The sequence below is a fragment of the Rhea pennata genome, chromosome 2 (assembly GCF_028389875.1).
Source record: "Rhea pennata isolate bPtePen1 chromosome 2, bPtePen1.pri, whole genome shotgun sequence".
NCBI classification, from domain to species: Eukaryota; Metazoa; Chordata; class Aves; order Rheiformes; family Rheidae; genus Rhea; species Rhea pennata.
Window position 1 is genome coordinate 61,370,019 of NC_084664.1, and position 14,061 is coordinate 61,384,079.

The 14,061-nt window shown below is 38.0% G+C and overlaps 1 protein-coding gene across 1 annotated transcript in view; it reads left to right on the forward strand.

Moving 5' to 3' along the window:
• The window catches only part of ADCY1 (adenylate cyclase 1), a 155,000-nt gene that overhangs the window by 60,634 nt on the left and 80,305 nt on the right, over positions 1-14,061 (forward strand). Inside the window, exon 3 of the mRNA XM_062567932.1 lies at positions 4,922-5,040. Within this exon, the coding sequence (XP_062423916.1) occupies positions 4,922-5,040 (119 nt within the window). The remainder of the gene's footprint in view (positions 1-4,921; positions 5,041-14,061) is intronic.

A 14,061-nucleotide genomic window follows, 5' to 3' on the forward strand; every position in this document is an offset into this window, starting at 1 on the left:
AGGAAGGACTGGGATCTGGGGTGCCATCCAGAGTTACTGTCTTCCCCAGCACAAGTTTGGGCCTCTCTAGGTCTCATTTAAGCAAGTTTCTTGAGGAGAGACTCTTGTCTGCTGAGCCAGGCATAGCTACGCTGGCTCTCGAGTGGGTGAGGTTGGCAGCATCAGCAGCCAGAGCTCTACTTTGCGAGCTAGTCGTAGGGGCGGTTCAGGAGAACCAGGATGAGGCTGATTGAAAGACTGAGTTGCCTCTCACTGGCCCGTTCGTATTAGATGGAGAGGTGCATAAGGGAGTGAAAAATTTCCTCATTGCTCTTTGGCAATTCCAGACTATACTGTAGAAATTCTACTAGGTACATATACAGCACCAGCATGAGAGGACAAAGATCTAGTAAGCACTAGCATTCCGAAGATCCGGAGAAATGTGAAATTTCTCAGTTTCGAAGCAGTGCTAATGTTCATCTGGTTATTTCTCTCCTGTGTCTCAGAAACAATGGAAACTGTTTCCTTGATAAAATAATCTACACTGTCTATACATAGGACTTCCATTTTGTTTGCTATTTTTTCGCCTGTGGTAATCTACAGGCAATATAAAACAGCGTGCAGAAGCATAGCAAGTGCAGCCAGTTCGTGGGTAGAAGGTTGTAAGGGACCATCCAGCTACACAGCAGGCAATGGGGAAGAGAGGAAAGAATGCTGTCTAGGAGCATTAAGACATCTTACTGCATTTAAGGCTTCTCTTCTGATAAGGAGATATGATTTACAGCTTGTTAAAAGGATTTCAAAATGTGCCACAGTCATAGTCCAAATAGATGTTGAAATAAATCACTTCATACAATAGTAATAGAATGTGGTACTAGGCTGAATGGTATTGTTTGGGGAGATGAATAAAATGATTATAAATCAGGGTGGAAACTTTCAAAGAACTTTGAGAAAGCAGTTGGAGAAAGCAGTAAAATTAGAACTTTCATGGCAGTGGTGCTCAAAATGGAGTTGTTCCTCATCTGAAGCGAGGAACAAGAAATGTATTAGGAACATGTAGGCAGAGCAGGACTGTGACTGGGAAAAAGGGAGAACACAAGATCAGGTCAACTGTGGCTTTGTCTAGCTAAGTCTTGAATGAATAACTGCAGGGCCAGTTATTGAAGACACTTTTCCTTAAGTCCAGCATGAAGTGAGAATTGCAGTACAAAAGTTTTGTATTTGCAATTAGGGTTGAGAACGTTCAAAAAAAAAAAGTAATTTACAGCCTTTTTGATCATTAACTATGGGAAGAAAAAGAAATATTTATTTGAATTACTTTCCATTTACATATTTTCTGTTTGTCGTGCATAATTGTATAGCTGGGCAGTTTCTTGCTGGCTTAATATACACATTTGGGCTTGATGCAGAATCAAATGTGCGTGTTTGTTCCTTTTCTTGTCTCTAAAAATGCTTCATTGCTGTGGGAGACTGAAATATGGATGGTTTTCTAAGTTGAGTGTTCTCGTAAGAATTAACTAAGTCTTCATTAATGGTGGAGAAATCTTCATTAATGGGGCTAAGGCAGTTGGCAGATACAGCCCTGTTTGGCATTCCAGATCCCAGGCTGCACTGGCAATTTAAAATACAAGTTTGGTGGGGGGGGGCACTTTGAATGAAGGCGATATAGGTCCTCATCTGTCATTTCCTTTCCTAAATGAGATTTGTGCGGGGAATGCAAAATTCTCAGCAGGCAATAATGATCCCTGAAAAGATTTTTTTTTTCAGTGTATGATTTCACTTCAGATCATGTTAGTGCCGAGTGGAAATTTAATGCAGAACAAGGGAGTACAAATTCCCGGAATAGCAGAAATTGATCGTAGGGCCAAGGTTTCATTCTCCAGGTAGAAACTAGCTTTAATAAGTTTAATCAACATTGTAGATCAGAGAGAAAGGTGAAAACATGAAGCAATTTGTATCTTTCTACTAGCTTCTTTGTTTTAGATTCAAAACAGGGATGTGCCATGTGTTGAGGCTACCCCAAGACAAGTTCATTTATCACTGAAAAGAAGGCCTGCAGCATGAATATTTTTTTATTCTAGCCAAAGTTGTTGCTAATTGATTAGTGCTCCCTATCTGTCTCACTTTTTCAATTTTTTCTGTCATCACCCATCACTGTCAGAGGCAGGAGCCACTCGAGCATGAATGTCATCCCAAATGCGACCAGTCTTGCTGCTGTGCTGTCTCTTGTTCCATTCAGTGCTCTATGCAGCTGTGCACATCTAGTTTTCCTTTTGGTCTGGTTTTCAGGTTATTTTTTGAAGTGGATTAGCCTCGCAGAAGCAAAGGGGGAGGGGGTAACAGACAATACTGAATAGAGATTCAAACAGAGCCCTTTCCCAAACCTTCCCCGAATTGTATTTGGCATATATGATTTCATTCTTACAACTCCAAATCTCTAAGTCCTTCATCGTTTCTTAGGGTGACCTGGAAGACAATGCCACTTTGCTTGACAGATGAGATTTTGCTGAAATAAAAAAGGTTTTTCTTATCTTTTCTTAAGAGAGCTAGATGCTGTCTTTCATTCTTTTTTTCACTACTTCAATAATTTCCACCGTGAGATTGTTTCTTGTATTTGCCAGTCTCTCTTCCAGTGATAATTCTTTACAACCACAGTGCTGCTTCCCTGCTTGCCTGAGAGATCAGTCGTGATGAGCCTTTGATAAAGTCCTAATTAGGTTTTCACTCAGTTGATGAGTTTAGACCAACAGCCCTCTTAGTAAAGACTGTCCAGTTCTTCCTCACTAATCCATCACTTTCTTTTTCATCTCTAATTTTTTTAACCACTTTATAATATGAAAAAAGAACCACCACAATTTGAAATAGGATTTTCATAAGCTGCCTCCACATCTTGTGATAGTCATACTAAATGTGCCTAGGAATTAGTAGACTGCCTGAACGCATCTGGCAGCAAAAAGCTGCAAGTTTCGAAGCTCTGAGACGAAGCAGCTCTCCGACGCTACTTTCAGAGCAAGGGTGGTTGTTGTGGCTGTGCACTGCAGGTGTTAGCTGTGAGTCTTCTATTCACCCCATTTACTGTAATCGTGTGCACAGGCCAAAGAAGCGCTGATCAGTCAGTGCAGTTCTCTGTAAGAACCTGTCCATACGATTTTTGTTTGATTATTTGTCTGTTCGTTATAGTCTGGCTTTCTAGGAAAAAAGAAGCTGAGACCATGCTCTTTCCCCAAAACAACGTTGGCATTGACTTGTTCATTCCAGCAGAAGGGCAAAGATCTTCCTTAATACCCTCACTGATAGAAGCTGTAGCAAGCATTTAGTCCTTATCAGACATCAGAAAATTGACATCTAGGATAATACTTCTGAAATTCTAGTATCATCTGGAGTTTATACCATCTCAAGCACTAGAGAATTTAATCCTCAGGCGAGACTTCTCTCTTGCATGGATGCTTTGTTGTCTAATAAAGGGGTAGGCTCATTTTACAGATATAACTGAGTTAAAACAGTTAATCAACTGCAAGATAACAAGTATGTGGAAGACAGACCTTCATAAGTTCCACTGGAGACAAAATTTCTTGAAATGAATTTATGTATAAACTGCTCACAAATATTTAATTCGATCATATTCTTTTCAGCAATCTTTGTACATATGTGGAAACAGTAGGAAATAGGTTTGATCAAGGTGAATGACCTTTAACTTCAAGTCCAAAGGTACTGCCCCAGGCATGTTAAGGCACTTTAGTGTAAAATAAGGACAGAAACAGTTCTGCAAAGTTTAATGTATCCATCTGTGAGGTAAATATTCAATGTGTCATCTTTCAGAAGCAACTGTGTAAACCAGAACTGTAAAATCAGGAACCTGATTTTACTCTTGTGAGTTTGTGGCTGATGAATGTGTGCATGTGAGCAACTCGGAGAACCTGTCCATGCAAATGCCCTCTTCTCGGTGTTAGTTGGTGCTCCTTGTTTATTTAATGCAATTCAAATAAAAGGAGGATGCAGCCTGGCCGAGATCTGTACTTGTGTGATGTCTCATCACTGCTGTTACTATGGCACCAGGTCAGACGTGGTAACATGAATTCCTTCGGTCTGCTGCAGTGGCTGAAACTAGCAAACCTGACTGATAAGCTGGGAATTCCACGCAGAACAAAAATAGTCATCGTGCATTTTAAATGGCAAGTGTTTTCTGCACGAGAACAGTGTGTTAATAGGTATGTAAGTACATACTTAGTACACTTAGAGAGCCTGTGAATGTGCCAGGATATGTGGAATAACTGTATAAGCCTTTATAGCTGATACCAACCAGGTTCAAAATGTTAGGGATCTTTGATACTAAGAAGGTCAGTGACACTTGCTAGAATCTCTCTGCAGATATAGCAAGCAAAGATGGTTTTAACCAGAGGTTTAGGCTGAGGCATTCTGATACTGAGCTTGCTCAAACAGGCGTTTCCATGCTGGATAAGAAGACACTATTAAAACTGTAACTTTATTACTATTCTGCTGATTCAGACTGTGTGGCTAAATCTATCATCCATTCTTACTGCTTAGTAACCAGCTGTCATAGTCCCTGTAATGTAGCACTTTCATTAGATTCCCAAGTAGTACACACAAAAGGATAGCAAGTGATCCTGGAAATTCTTTCACAGATAGATAAATGGTACTAATGATAAAGTCACTGTTATTATTAGCATTGCGATGTTAATTATAATTATGGACAATTATCTGCTCTTGAAGCTGGCTCTTCCCTTTCTACATTGTTTTTTCTGGTGTAGGTTTTTTTTTTTTTTTTTTTTTTTTGTGCAGAGGAATTAAAAATGGAGCTGAAGTTCTCAGAAAGCAAGCTAGATTAGGAAAAGTTTGTCTAGTTTCAAAGCTAGTTCAAGACTGTTGAATAGAGGGGAAGATACTACACCACAAAACTAATGTTGTTTACGTTTTCTTTTAGGAACGTCTCTTGATGAGTCTTTTGCCCAGGAATGTTGCAATGGAAATGAAGGAAGATTTCCTGAAGCCTCCTGAAAGGATTTTCCACAAGATTTACATTCAAAGACATGACAACGTTAGGTAGGATTGATGTAGCTTATGAAATAATTTAAAATAGAATGTTTAGTACAAATAGAGTGACATACAGTTGCAATCAGAGCTTAGAGCATAAAAAACAAGCAGTATGGTAAAGATTTGTTTTTCACGTGCAGGGGGAGAATGGGCCCACTAAGGAGACTGGATAGTCTTCTCAGAAGGCAATATTGAACCAATAAATGGCTTAGAATAGTAATGCTGAGAGGCAGGAAACCTTTTTCAAATGGGTGATCATTCTTTGTATTCTGTATTATATTCTTGGTGAATAGGAATATTTGTGTTGCATACTAACAACACATTTATACTTTCCTGAAAATAAGACAAATTACTGTTAGTACTTTGTTTTGTAGAGTAATGGCATGGATATGTGGATGTGTAGAAAGAAGGCATGGTGTAAACTTAGGAAACTATATATCAGTCCCCATCATATAGGCATTCCTCCTCAGAGGTTATTGATTGAGGCCCAGTTCTACCTCTTGCTCTTGTTCAGTGACAGACCATTCAGCAAGTGGCCTCATGCATACTGGTAATTGTTAAAGTGGAATATGTTCCCCTCATTTGCTCTTCTTCTATCCCTCCAAACAAATTACTCACAGGCCTTGTTTACTCAGAGTTCTTTTATCACACTGTCTAGTTATTATTATTATTATTATTATTATTTTGTTAATGCCTTGCCTCCACATATGAAACAGATTTAAGGAGGTTTGGGTAATGCCACAGAGCTGCCATCTCATGTGACTTGCACTGTGTGCTTGTATGGTGAAGAGGGAGTAAACTCCTAGAGCATCTACCTCCTTGTCTCCCTCACTCACCGGGAAGCTCCTTCTTTTGTGGTTCAGGCTACCTCCCACTGAGTTGTTCACTCATATTTGCAAGGACTGCTTGCTGGAGACTGAGCCATTGAAACTGAATACGTCTGTGTCAGCTAGGGCATTAGAGATCACTCTGATGAGTGTTGTTTAGAAGATTGATAAATTGGGCCACTTTACATGGTAAAACTAAACATTATTGAATTAATTCGTTAACAACACATTTTTTGCTAATGGTTAAATCTTACATAGTATTAGTCATCATCACTACATATACAGAACTCTTACTCTTTAACACTCATATTCTTAATTAGCTGTAAGTGTACAACATTGTGGAGCTGATGCCACATAGTTAGCACACATGGCTATGGTCTTTGGCAGCTCTTAATTGCTGAGGTCAAGACCAATTAGTAAGATATATTCCCTACCTATTTTGGGAGATGGAACATCCTGAGTAATGGCAGCTCAGTGCCATGCTGGACAGAGCTAAGAGAACATCCCCATATTCTCAAGACTTGACCTGGTTATACCAAACATTCCATAAAACAGCAGTATTAAAACAAACAAAAAACTCTCTTTAGCTCTGAATTTCTGGAGCTTCTAATCCCAAAACTATACAGTAGGAAATGGAAATTTTGCTGCACTCTTACCTTTTTGTTATTGCAACTCTTTGTTTTTCTTCCCCAAAACATCTGGAAATGTCAGAACATCATCTTCCAGAAAGGACAGACTGGAGGAGTAGGCATGCAATTAGTAAACTGCATGATTTTTCCACTCTTTGCCTATTAAGAAGAAAATAAAAAGACCAAGGCAAAAAAAAAAAAAAAAAAAAAAAAAAAAAAAAAAAACAACAACAAAAAGCCATCTGTTTCAGGCTTCTAAATATCCACCTCAAAAAACAGAAAATCTCTAATCACTCACTTTTGCATATGAAAAATAATTTATTAACACAGCTATTTTCTTTACCTTCTCCCTGAAAAACACAGGAAGATAGATTAAAGTGGAAATACATATACCTATAGGAAGGGAATCATGGACTAGGAAAAGATATTGTTGCTCCAGGACTATGAGAAGGTACCCTGTAGACAGCAAAGGATAATAAAATATACAGTTATGCCTCTGGATGTGTTACCAAAAGACAAACTTTCCAAGTCTCTGTGTGGAAAAAAAGAAGGTAAAATACATATCTTCATGGAGCTGGGAAAGGGAAAGATTTCTAGAAGCATTCTCAGAAGAATAAAATGGATGTATGATTCCTGGAAGTGAATGCGAGGCCTTGGAAAGTATTACAATGATACAAACCCAACAGCCATGACGGTACAGTGTGTCCCAACATACAGAGTATGAGACATTGTACATTACACTGCAAGTGTCCCTCAAATCAGCTTAATGAGCTCTCCTGCGCACTACCTTCAACTGAGGTTATGAGGGATGCATGTTAGAGAATAGAGACTTAAAGGCATGATACAGAATAGAGAAAACTGTCATAGCTTGTCACATTTTGCAGCTTTTAGCCATCAATTTTCAGAGTTCTTCATTTCTTTTAACTTTTTTTCTGATGTACTTTTAATTTTTTTTAGCTTGCTTATGGAAACATTGTTAACTGATTACCTTTATTAAATCAATATTACAGTTTATAATGAATTCTCTAGAAATCTAGAGTCTTCATTACGCACAACAGTCCGTCTCTTGCCTTCCCTGTTCCTTGACAAATTGGACTGTATAGCAACGGAGTACTTTCCTGATCACCCAAAATTGTGAGAAAGTATTTCTGCTCTCCTATAGCTGCATTTTCTCTGTTGACCTCACTGTACAGAGTATTTGATCCTTTTCCAACACTTAGAGAGAAAAAATAAAGTGCTTCTTTTTCCTTTCCTCAAGCTTGTTCTTGAGGGCTAGCTCTTGAAAAGAGCTAAGAAACTAGGAGTCATGCTGGCTCTCTAAGAAGAATGTTTGCAGTGTCATGGTAGGCCATGCAGGTAAAGTTATTAATAACTTCACTGTATGGCAGGCTTTGACAGGACACAGTGTTTACTCTCGTTTATATTTCAGATCTACTGTGGCAACAGCTCTGGTTGAGCTGTTCTTTGAGGCTGATCTGTGGGCATCAATCGATAGGGCCCATAAATGAGCACTGAGTCCTTCTGAATGCTTCACTGTGTGACTGTACCTCTCTGTAGTGCACAGAACTACAGTGTCATCACAGAAACTTGGAGGGGCCTCTGTTAAGTTCTGTAGATTGGAGGGTAAAATCTTTTTTCCAAAATGATCATGTCTAGCAAAGGAAATGAAACTAAGAAGTTTTGAAGTTGAATGAGAAGTTTTACAATCTTCTTGGAGTTAGCATGAAAATCTGGCTTAAGTCATTGAATAAATAGTAGCAATTTGCCAGCTGCTGCTGTTAAATAATTTTACAAATGGTGAGCTATGAACATTACTTGCTTAAGTGTCGTAATTCTCTTGGGAGATAAATATTTAAAGCACTGCCAACTCAGAGTCTTCCTCAAACCAAAGGTAAGGCGAGCTTTAACACCCAAAAAGCTTGATTCACTTTTTCTTTTAATCTAACTTTCTATTACTTAGGTTTATGAGACTTGTTTGTTAGGGAAGACCAATGTACACGTTCATTGTGTACTAACAATCCACACTAATCTGAAGTATTGTTTGGTTACTTCAGATACCCCTTTTCTTATTCTTTCTCTTTTTTTTCCTTTTAACTTCTTATTTTTAAATTCATTGCTCCAAATATTAGAATTGTATTTAAATCAACGTCACCTTTATTGATCACTTTTATTGTTTGGGTTTTTTTTTATGTTCCTTGCCTTTCTGTCACTAGGTTTCTCCTATTACAGCTTATTCATGATTTGATCATGATTTTTGCAATATTTGCAGAGGAAATGAAATATATGTATAAAAAACCCTGCCTTTCCACCCCACTGCCTTTTTTCCTAATCCATTACTGTAAAATTTGTGAGCATGGGAGCTCTGCGTTCAGCATCAATTTCGTATCAAAAGAGAAGGATAAATAGGCCCAAATTCACCTTACATCTAGAAGCAAAATAATGCTACAAGAAAAGGTTGTTATTTGTGCTAGCCCCGTGAATGTATTTGTACATGTGCAGCAGGGAACAAGTAAACTTTCTCAGGTAAGTTTGATTATCTCCAGTGTAGACTGATACGTTTAAAGGATAATGACTAGAAACAGGAAACACATAACCTTTCCAAAAAGGAGGTCCAATGTGATTTTCATTGGTTTATGAAAATTTGTCCTTTACCAAATATTCTTCACTCTTCTCTCCAGCTTTGCTGCTTCTTTTTCTACATTTTCTGTAGAATAGCTCAGTATTGCCAATTGGGTAAATCTTGACCTCAAAGATGTGACTTTTGTGTCATTCAAAGAGGAAAGGAGGCTTTTTTGTGTCTGTTGCCTTATAAAGTTTTTGAAAGGATTGCTGAACAGCAGGAAAATAAGTTTGCATATGTTAAATGGAAACAAACAATATAAGGCAAATGCAATATACAGAACAAGTAGTTATGCATCCAAAATTGTTATAGTGTGAACCAAGCAAAGAAGCAAGATTCAAGCATCAGGAAAGAAAAATAACCATGGACTAAAATAATTTCTGTTCTGCATGAGAAAGAAATAGTCCGTGTGCAGTTCAGGAGTCATTTCAGAACAGCATAAATTCTACCTTTACTGGTACAATCCCAGCCAAGCTAACAATGAAGCATGTGAGGACTATATGTCAGCTTATATGTGGAGAATCCCCAACATGCCCCCTCTCCTGCGATGCTCAGGAATGTGCTCACTTACTTTCTGTGGGTTGTAATATGGGAGGGAAAGTTCTTTCCTAAGTTAGGGTAAGTAAAGTAGGATTCATATTTCATTTTCTTAGGCCTTGTCTGACTTTGTAGGGCTGAGAACTTCTCAGATTATATACCTGAATGCATGCATGCGTTCATACATACATACATAAATATACATGTATATGTACATTGGCTACCACAAAAATATACAAGTCCTGACTGGAATCTCTCCATGAAGCTCTAACTAAACTCAATAATTTAAAGTTATGTTTCAGCTCAAATGTATGGAACCATCAACAGATTTCATTGTTGGTCTGTCTTGAAGTAGACTTTTGCCACTCTGTCAGATACTAATGGAACTGTTTGAACATATGCATGGCAAAGGGTATGGCTGATTTGATATTTAAACAGACAACTTCTCACACTACTCTGTAAATCAAATTGCATTCAAACCTAAATGGAAAGTAAATATTGAACTGCTACAGATTGCCTGAGTCTCCAGTACAGGAATTTGATTTGACCTAATTTTTATAAATGATAAGTAGAGCTGACTGCCATGTAACAAATTAGTATAATACTATACCAATTTCAGGCAAAGCAACCCCTGATTCAAAGTCACCAATGAAAAAGATTCCTCGTGACTGTTTACAGGTAGCTGTCACCCAGTCTGAGGCCAGAGTAGGGTCTACAGTTATTTACATGTGAGTATTTCTGTTTTGTCCTGTATCCTAGAAAGCATGAGAACTGCCAAAAACAACTCTGAATTTAGCTTACCTATGCCAATATTTTAAAAGTCTTTGATCATAAAGCCTATGAACAGGCTTTTTTATTTCCCTCTTCCCCCTTCCTCCCAGGCTTTTTAAGCTCATAGGTTTCACAGTGAACTAGTTTTCTTCAACATTTGTTTTAGGAAAACAAAATCTCTCTCTCTCTTTTTAGGGTTTTTTTTTTTTTTTTTTTTTTTTTTAAGTTTTAACAGTCCTCTTTAATTTTTGAGAACATTTTGCTTGATCAGTGTAGTAAGTTTTATAGATAAAATTATCAATGATTTTCCCTAATGGTAGATCTTTGAGGAAGTAACTTTATACTACTCCTACCAGATTCCTTTCTGAAACAGTATGTTCCATTAAAATATCTTTCTTATAATAATCTGTACTCTAATTAAATAATGACCTAAGTAGAATTAAAGAGCAGGGCATACAACACTTCTTTATTTTGCTGAGCATCTATTTATACAGCCGGTTCCCTTGGAGCCCGCAGGACTATTCTTGTGAATAAAGCACATGAATGAATGCTGCTGAAGGCGAATATTTACCACCTACGTGCTCTGAAGTCTCCTGTGGAACGTGGCAGGATTTCTCATCCCAAAAGCCCCATTGAGTGCCACAGAAAAGAGCTACTTGACCAATGCGTGCAGCTGAGAGGCAGCTTGAGCCTCCGAAGCTAAGCAACAGGGCTTCCACGTTCGGTTTTAGCTGGTGGAGCAGTTTTCTCCAGAGCTGCAGAAGGGCTGCTGAGTCACCGGGGCAGGTGCTGCTTATTCGTGACTACAAGGATTGCAGGGAAGTGGGAGAAAACCAGGAGTGTAATCGGTCCTGGAAGGATGACTCAGGGCTTGCTGGTACTGAAATTCTCCAGAGAGTCAAAGAGTTTTAGCAAATGCTATGAAACTTGTGTGCCTGTGCTGAACAAACTCAAATCCTTGTTTTTGACAAAGATGCAAGGAATAGCTATTGATAATGCTGCTTTATTTCCCTTGAGTTGCTTATTGCAATGCTGTCTTGTTCGTATTCAGAAAGTTAGCATCAGAAACAGTTGGAAAATAATAGCTATTGGAGTTGGGGGCTGCATATCAAATCTCCAGGTAACTTAAAAAAAACAAAAAAAAACTCTTGGGAAATTTTCTTTAGATTTAGGAGGTGAACTAATAGTCATTAAGAGTCATAAGAGAACATTTCTCTTCAGTACTTACAAATCTGCCTTTACACACTAAGAGAAATAGATATCTACCTTGTCTGCTTTTTTTGTGGTATTCTGTGCGGCTTACTGGCTTGTGCTAAACTTATGTGCGTATTAGAGGTTATGCGTTCTGTCTGTGTGATGAGTATGTAGAAGTAACTACTCATCAGTCATTGCAGAGGAAGTTACTATACATTTTAATTGTAGGAACTGTTTTTTCAAGTTTTTTTGAAAATATCTTTTCAGAAAGCTAGATGAGTTTCATTAAGAAGGAGGAAATGTTCTAGGGTCAGAGAGAAAGAAGCAGGTCCTAGCATTTGTAGGAAATGTTTTATAGTAGACTTTTAATTATTTTTGAAATGACACAAGCTTGAAAATTATCATTAATTTATCATTATATGTATTTCAAGATATTTTATAATAATTTATTGTAAGATCACTGAGTAACATTGGTAACTAAAATCACTTAAGTATAAAATACTACTAATCAAAAAACTGGATAGCTTTCTGTCAGAAATAAGCTCGTTTTCATATTAAATGTAGAAAGGTGACTATCGAAAATTTGTTTTTTTAAAAAAGGCAATGTTTACATTGGGGAGTATTGGAGGTACTAGGAATCAATATTTTTTAATAATGCTAAAATATTGTTATACAAAATAGCAAGTAATTTTAGGCTTACTTTGCTAAGTGTGAGTAAAACTGGTAGGGTGTTTCAGAAAAGAGCCTCGCAATTTTAGAGTAAAAACTGGGCTTTAGCCCTGCTCTGACTGCTGCAAGAACAGCAATAATAACCCAACTGCATCTGTGTTCGCAAGCTGCTGTTATTCATGGGCAGAAGGTGTTACTGGAACCGTTCAAAAGTGTTTTAAGTCACTGCAAGGATAACTGTGGTTGTTGCTTGAAAATAGACAACCAGTAACAAAAGTGTCTTGCATCTCTGATAGAACCATCAGGTGCAAAGATTTGAAATCGCTCTCCTGCTGCTGCTGCCTTTAATAATACTCGGTCTGTTCCTGTGATCTTCTGCAAGGAAGCAAGCAGCAACAGGAGCAAGCAAACCTCCAGCGCAGGAGCCCACTGCTCCTGCAGCACAAAGACATCACTTAGGGATTCAGATCAAGAGCTGAGCAAAAGTTTGACAAAGCACTGCTCAATAACTGATTATTTTTCCCCCTACAATTTAATTGGAATATTGATACGCTGTTGCAATGTGTGACACTAATAACTTATCTGTCTAAAAGCCAAAGTGATTTAAGATTTTACCGGGTTAGCCAAACTTCCTGACCTTGTCAGCTTAGTAGAGTCTTCAAGTAACTGAAAACTACAGGATGAATACTGAATATCCCAGAGAGCATAAGGAATGCAGCATTTTTGGTGTAGTCCACAAGCAAGAGAGAATAATAGCTCCTCAGGGTCCCCTTGCTTTGGCTGAGGAATGAGAGCATTGCTGAGTCCCTGGGTAATGAGGCAGTGCCAGTCTTAGTACCCTAATAACTGCTTAGCCTCACTAACCATCACATCATACACCACTTGTCACGGAGAGCTGCTCTTGAGTCATGTGCGGGTCTCGTTGTTGAACAAACAAAAGTAATCTGTGTTCATTGTTTTCACTTTCTTCTCATTTTCTTTTCTCTTCTTTCTTTAATAGTCACAGTTTAATTGAGATTGTTTTGCTGGTTTTAAATCAGAGGGTCCCTAAGGCATGGTTAAGAATTCTGTGGAATTAAAGAAGGGAGAGTCATATCCCTGAGAAGACGTTAAGAGAACCAATTGTTAATGTGTAGCTTGTCATTGCTTTTTGTTATATACTTTAATACTATTTTCCTTACAAAAAAAAAAAAATATATATATTACTTGGCAATCAGTGTGCAGTGTCCCTTTGTGTACTGTACCACTGTGTGGATTCTTTCATGCCTAAGCAAGGTAGTCCTAGTTCACTCTAGGCTGATGCTTTTTGAGGATGCAGACCTCCATGGCAACTAGCAGTTAAGTTACAGGGAACCAAGGCTACTTTGCTCTTGAATGACTATATCTGCATAAGAGATCAACGCGCCTTAACATTGACGTCACTCTTATGGTTAATTTGTCTTAACTTTATCTGTTTGTCAATAGAACACAATTCAATATTCAAATTCCCTTTCCTCTGATTTGAATATATTATTCATACAAAAAAATAATGCGTCTTAGACTTTGGCCAGGTCTATGTTGGTATGCTTCGGAAAAGTTAAGATGGTTGGACAGTTGGACTGTTAAGATAGTTGGACTTTTCAAATATTGCTTGTCCTTGAAAACAGTTCAGGCATGGTTTATCAATGTAGTTCCAGTAGTGTATTTCTTATCATTTCTCTCTATAGTAACCTTATGAATTTCATGGCCATACCTAGCATTGTAACTGCGTTCATCCCGTGTAGTTGATTTTACCATCTCCTGA